The sequence below is a fragment of the Perissodus microlepis genome, chromosome 14, assembly GCF_051167445.1.
Source record: "Perissodus microlepis isolate ML-2025 ecotype Zambia chromosome 14, ASM5116744v1, whole genome shotgun sequence".
Classification (NCBI taxonomy): domain Eukaryota; kingdom Metazoa; phylum Chordata; class Actinopteri; order Cichliformes; family Cichlidae; genus Perissodus; species Perissodus microlepis.
This window is the reverse complement of record NC_140474.1, coordinates 13,783,590-13,790,651: the sequence shown is the minus strand read 5'-3', so window position 1 is coordinate 13,790,651 and position 7,062 is coordinate 13,783,590. Positions and strand designations below refer to the sequence as shown.

The 7,062-nt window shown below is 41.2% G+C and overlaps 1 protein-coding gene across 1 annotated transcript; it reads left to right on the top strand.

The window, feature by feature from the left end:
- Window positions 1–236: 236 nt before the first annotated feature.
- On the top strand, window positions 237–4,767 carry LOC146373583 (extracellular calcium-sensing receptor-like). The gene is made up of 9 exons (XM_084950090.1): window positions 237–343; window positions 622–916; window positions 1,079–1,165; window positions 1,457–1,726; window positions 1,943–2,149; window positions 2,947–3,222; window positions 3,324–3,551; window positions 3,647–3,770; window positions 3,857–4,767. The coding sequence occupies exons 1-9, from the start codon at window positions 237–239 to the stop codon at window positions 4,765–4,767; spliced, it is 2,505 nt and encodes an 834-aa protein (XP_084806216.1).
- The last annotated feature ends 2,295 nt before the right edge of the window (window positions 4,768–7,062 follow it).

Here is a 7,062-nt window from a genome sequence, read left to right as displayed (position 1 = left end):
CCTTCTTCTCTGATGGGTGGTGTGCAAAACTAAACAACACAGCATGTCAATAAAAGAGAATGGCAAACAATAAAACTTAATGACTGGTGTAAAAAATGCAGAAAGCTGCCATGTGCTCATCTTGGCAAAACAATTTAGTCATGCTTGTTTTACTGTATTCCTGTGTTACTTCTAGTGTATCATCTCCTCAGTTTTCTTTTTCCTGTCAGCTGCAGGGACACTTTCATCTAAATGAGATGCACAAGACTGGAGATGTGGTTCTGGGGGGGCTGTTTCAAGTCCACTTTTCAAGTGTTCCTGATCTGTCTTTTACCTCGCAGCCACAACAGCCTACTTGCCATGGGTAACAATGACAGGGAAAAAAAACTACAAAAAAAAAAAAAAGAAAAAGAAAACTATCAAACTTAATTCAAAGAAAATATTTTGTATCTAAAATAACTATGCTATTCAGAAAAAATGCATGTATCTTGAAAAATGCAGCTGCTTTTATTAATGTTAAACAATACATTTAATTTTTATTGTTGAATTTTCTTAATTGTTTATAATATTAGTAATTTTGCAACATATGTTACATTTTAAAAATCTTGTTGTTTATTCAATAATAACTTTTTCTTGTCTTAGTGTGTATGTCCTAGGATTTAAGCTCGCACAAACCATGGCCTTTGCTATTGATGAGATCAACAGAAACACAAACCTGCTACCTAATGTGACTCTGGGATACACTCTTTATGATAACTGCCTTGAACTTGGAATTGGATTCCGTGGAGCATTGTCATTAGCCAGTGGTCAAGAGGATCATATTGTAGTAGATGATACATGTGTTGGAAATCCTCCAGTTGTAGGGATTGTGGGTGATTCATCTTCTACAAATTCAATTGCAATCTCCAACGTCTTAGGCTTGTACAGAGTACCTATGGTAAGTTTTCTGCTTGACCATGTGACTGTTTTCATGGATTAGTTTGATATAATTGAAAATGTAAAACCATTTTATGAATAAAAAAATAATGCAGTCATGATGACAAAGTTACGATATTTCTACGTGGATAGCTCTGCAATATACAGTCTGTATCTTTCACAGGTGAGTTATTTTGCCACATGTTCCTGCCTGAGTGACCGTCAAAAGTATCCATCCTTCTTTAGAACGATCCCAAGTGATGCTTTCCAGGTAAACATTTGTCACCAAAATAACAATGGAAACACAAAAGTATTTTTGAAGAAGACAATATTTGTGTAAAGGGGGAGAACACAAAAGGATATCAAAATGTTGGAAATGATAATATAATTAGTTTTAACAACTACACTCCATTTCTGTATTATCTCAGAGAAAAAAGCTAAATTGCAGTTATATACGTATATATATATGCGGTTCTGTGAAGGCTGATAAACACATAATACACTGAAAAGTTTTTTTTTAAATCTTTTTAATGCCCTTACCCTTTAATCTGTATTCACTTAGGTACGTGCAATGATTCAGATTCTAAAGCACTTCGGCTGGACTTGGGCAGGTCTGCTTGTGATTGATGATGATTATGGACTTCATGCAGCCAGATCCTTTCAGTCTGAGCTGAGTGTGTCTGGTGAAGGTTGCCTGGCCTACACTGAGGTTTTACCCTGGGACAAAGACACAGAAGAACTCAGGAGGATTGTTGATGTGATGAAAAAATCCACAGCTCGAGTTGTCATTGTCTTTGAAATTCCTAGTCGTATGATAAGCCTGATGGAAGAGGTTTGGCTTTAAAACACTTTAATTATTACTAGTTACAAAAGTCTGAATCACCATATCATGTAAAGTACGTATTACATCATTATTTGAATTGGTACAGAAAATAATTACATAAATTTTATTTACAAGATGAATAGCTGCCTCATTGGCATAATAATGCCACTAAAGAAGTTCTACTTATAGTATCATTTCATAGATTTGGTCTAATTTAATTCACAGGTAGTAAGGCAAAATGTGACTGGCCTACAATGGATAGCCAGTGAAGCCTGGGCAGAATCTGCTGTGCTCCAAACACCTCACTTTATGCCATACCTGGGTGGTACACTGGGTATCACCATTCGTCGAGGAGAAATACCAGGGCTCAGGGAATTCCTGTTACAAATACGTCCTGATCTACATCACAACAGTAGCTACGGAAATAGCATGGTGAGAGTTGAACCCTTTCAATCAATCAAATCAATCAATCAATCAAGGCTTTATTCGTCACGTGGAGTTTGCCCTGCAGTGAAATAGGACCCCCCCTGACCTTACACACACAACACAGACATCACATGGGGATAAAGCTCGGAGATCAGTAGCGTTACAGAAAAAAAAAACACTGAAATATACACTACAATGGGAAAGTACAAGAGAGACCTCTACTCATGCTGGGCTCCTGGGAGGACAGCATGAGAACAGGAAACAAAAAAACTCCTCTGCACAAAAAAGCACATAAATGTCCACGACACAACATTATGGAACACGTGACAAGCCACAGGGTCGGGTGGGGGGTGAGGAGTAATCCGAAGCAAACACAGCAGCCATCCTGCCCAGCGCTACCATTCCAGCGCGGGCTCAGACCCGCCGTGTTCCCAGGAGGCAACAAGCATCGAAGGCGTTTGGAAAGGGAGGGGGGATGAGTGTGTGCATATCAGTGTATATGTATGTGTGTGCGTGTCCAGAGTTCAGCTGAGACAGTGTCCTTCGCCCTGCTAGGCTAAGTAAACAGTCTTCCAGCCAACCCAGGTGGCCTTGCATGGAATGGGAAGGAACAGACTAAACACAGTCGTTATCAGGGTGTTTTTGTTCGGCTCCAGCCTTGCGACTGCAGCTGGCTCCGAAAGGGTATCCGCATGAAGTGATGGTGCTTTTTACTTAAGTGCGAACAGCTCATAGTGATAGTGATAGTCACAACAAATATATATTTTCATCACGTGTAGCAAATAATTTTCAATATATTTCAGGTGAATCAGTTTTGGGAATTTACATTTCAGTGCAGATTTGCACCAGCTCCAGCAGGCTGGCTGGAAGGTGGGGGTGCAATATGCACTGGACAGGAAGATCTAGGAAATGTTGACACTGAGTACTTGGACATTTCCAACTTGAGGCCTGAGTATAATGTGTACAAAGCCGTTTATGCTCTTGCACATTCCCTTGATGATATGCTGCGGTGCAAGCCAGGAAGAGGGCCTTTTAGTGGGGACAGCTGTGCCACTTTACAGTCACTGGAGCCTTGGCAGGTGTGATATAATTTTACACACCACCTTTGAATAAATAATTTGTTTTATGATTACTTTTGGTGCAAAAAGTAATTTAATTATTCTATATCCTTTTTAAACAGCTTGTTTATTACATGGAAAAGGTAAACTTCACCACTCCATCTGGGGATCAAGTGTCATTTGATGAGAATGGTGATGTGGTACCAATTTATGATGTTATTAACTGGTTGTGGCTCCCTGATGGAAGCACTAAAGTTCAAAATGTAGGTGAGGTCAAAAGGTCAGCTTTCAAAGGTGAAGAACTCATACTTGATGAAGACAAAATCTTCTGGAACTTTGAATCCAAAAAGGTTAGATATGTTTTTATTTGACAAGTACCTTTTATGACATTTACAGTATATAGAATTGTAGCAGGCAATAAATATTTATTTTTTATGTCCAATAGCCACCTCGATCAGTATGCAGTGAGAGTTGTCCTCCTGGTACCCACATGGTGAGAAGGAAGAGAGAGCCCGAATGCTGTTTTGACTGCATCCCTTGTTCTGAGGGAAAGATCACTAACAAGAGCAGTAGGTGTTTATCTTTCTGTATGACATATATGATTTAATTTCTGTGAAATATAGTATGCATTTCACCATCAACCCCTCTTTGTCAGGCTCCTTGGAGTGCACCAGTTGTCCAGAGGATTTTTGGTCAAACCCACAGCGTGATCTATGCATTCCTAAGAAGACAGAGTTTCTTTCCTATCATGACCCTTTGGGTATTTGTTTGACGGCAACCTCTTTACTGGGAACATTTATATGTGCTGTTGTTCTGGGGATCTTTATCTACCATCGCACAACACCTATAGTACGTGCCAACAATTCAGAACTTAGTTTCCAGCTATTGTTGTCACTTAAGTTGTGTTTCCTGTGTTCACTTTTGTTCATTGGACGACCCAGGATGTGGACATGCCAACTCAGGCATGCAGCATTTGGGATCAGCTTTGTGCTTTGTGTCTCATGTATCCTGGTAAAAACCATGGTTGTTCTGGCTGTGTTCAAAGCCTCCAAGCCAGGAGGGGGAGCCAGTCTGAAGTGGTTTGGTGCTATGCAGCAGAGAGGAACAGTTCTGTTTCTTACATCTATACAGGCAGCCATCTGCACTACCTGGCTTGTCTCTTCCTCTCCAACTCCACATAAAAACACCCAATACCACAATGACAAGATAGTCTATGAGTGTGCAGTTGGGTCCACTGTTGGTTTTGCAGTGTTATTGGGCTATATTGGTGTGCTGGCTTTCCTCAGTTGTCTAATTGCATTCCTGGTGAGGAATCTCCCTGATAGTTTTAATGAGGCCAAGCTCATCACATTCAGCATGCTGATCTTCTGTGCTGTGTGGGTGGCCTTTGTTCCTGCTTATGTCAGCTCACCAGGAAATCTTGCAGATGCAGTAGAGGTATTTGCCATTCTTGCTTCAAGTTTTGGACTCTTGATCACACTGTTTGGACCCAAATGTTACATAATCTTGTTGAGACCAGAGATGAACACAAAGAAAGCTGTTATGGGTCGTGGCATTGTGTCATAAAATTTTCAGTTTATGTCAATATATATGTGTGTGTGTGTGTGTATTGTATATATTGCACAGTATAGACCAAATATTAAATAAAGAAGTAATTGAAAAATGTTAAATATTAAAGACAGTTATTCAGTCTTTTTTGCTGTTGTTCTTTTACAATGCAGTTTACATACAAAACAACCAGACTTTTCAAAGATAGGCATTAACTTTGTTACCTCCACTCTAAAACTAACCTATTAAGGAAGTTAAATCTAATTGAAATTATTTTAATAAACTAAGCTTTCAAGTTGGATTCATTTAGCAGTTTTACTCTATATTATTGTATATTTGGTCTGTCTTGAACTGATGGAGATCAAAACCATGCTGATCATTTCACGAAAACAACTCAGGCAGGACTCAAATACAGGTCTCAACTTTCAAACTTCAGTGCAGTTTGTTCTCAGTTCAAAATGTGCGACAATCAGAACTTAAGAGTAGTGACAATGCCAGGCTCCCAGACACACATAGCTCTCCAACACTTTCCTAGAGTGTCTTCCCAAACTTAACGTGCTCCTGTGACCAGCCAATTAAGAAGAGGCACTAACAAAGTCATCAGTGACAGATGAGTGGACATTCAGTGTTATGTAGAAACCAAAAGGCAGGAACCTATGAAAAGTCCAGACAATGCACAAAACTCAAAGTACACGGAATACACACTCGCACGCACACACACACACACACACACACACACACACACACGCACAGACAAAGAGATAAGGAGAGAGATGAGGCAGAGAGAGCTAGAAACAACTTCAAGAGGTTTGGTGAAATTGGGTTTCTTTGATTGCATGTGGAGGGGAATGTTCTCTGTGGAAAAACAAACCTTTTGACCCGGTTGATAGGCTGGTGCAGGAGTTCGATTATGATCGACTACACATTTATTTTGACCTCTGGTTCTCAGGAGTTCAGATTAGGTTGCTTTCCATAGATAGCAACACCTGTGGAAATGATACTGTGCTGAGGGCACCATTAGTTCACCCTCAAGCAGAGGGGAAGAGAGTAGTTTGGTAGCCAAAGGATGCCTCAAACAGTGACAGACCCGTGGCTGAGGATGTCATCGTGTTATGGCCATATTCCACCTTATTCCCCTCCAGGTGGATTGTATTCTACAGGCAATGCAGCAGAGTACGAATTCTAGCTCCTGTTTTATACGCTGTGTTTCTCTGTGGATGGAAACCAGAGGATAAACTAACCTGAGCTCATGTCCTGAACAGAACTCCTTCCATACTGGAGATGTACCTTGAGGGTCGATATTAGACACGACATCAGTGGGAATGCTATGAAGTCAGAAGACATGTTCAATGAGGAGCTGGGCTGTTTTGATGATGGACGGAAGCTTCAGGAGAGCAACAAAATGGGCTGCTTTGGAAAACCGGTTAATGGTGGTAAGTATAACTCATGTTTCAGGCTACATGAGACCAAGGTTAGCTTGAAGTGGGAAGAGGCCTCAACAAACCTTCTTGCAGGGTGTTGGAAGGTTTATTCTGTGAACAGGCAAGGACATATTCTCAGATTTCTGTCATTAAAGCGGGTCACCAGAACAGATTGTGAAGAAAAGATTTGGTATGAAAGACACAAAAATCTTGCTGTAAGTACCCAATGAATATTTTTCAAGAGGATGCAGGGCACGTGGAGCTGGTTGGGGTGTCCACCGCTTGGATCCGGTTCCTTCCTCTAAGCATCCTCTAAAGACATGATTTCCAATGTTAGAGAGCCAGTGATACAAGATGGAGGTAGGATGGTTTCATCTTCGGGTTTGTTATCCATGGAGGAGAACGGTCTGGACAAAGCATCTGGTTTAATGATCCAAGTCTGTAGATAATGGAGAAGATAGAGCAAGGAAAGAAAAGGGCCCACAAGGCTTGTCATGCATTCATCCTCTCGGGAGTTTGGTCCGTCCAATCCGTGTCCTCAAGCCATTCTCCACTCAGCCAATTCTTCCAGCACCATCTTGATGGTAAGAAACTCCAATCTCCAGTATCACAATTCATTTTTCCCAATGAGAGAAAATAAAATGGTAAATGGCCTCTATTTGTATAGCGCTTTACGAGTCCCTAAGGAACCCAAAGCGCTTTACACATCCAGCCATCCACCCATTCACACACACATTCACACACTGCTGATGGCAAGCTACATTGTAGCCACAGCCACCCTGGGGCGCACTGACAGAGGCGAGGCTGCCGGACACTGGCGCCACCGGGCCCTCTGACCACCACCAGTAGGCAACGGGCGAAGTGTCTTGCCCAAGGACACAACGACCGAGAC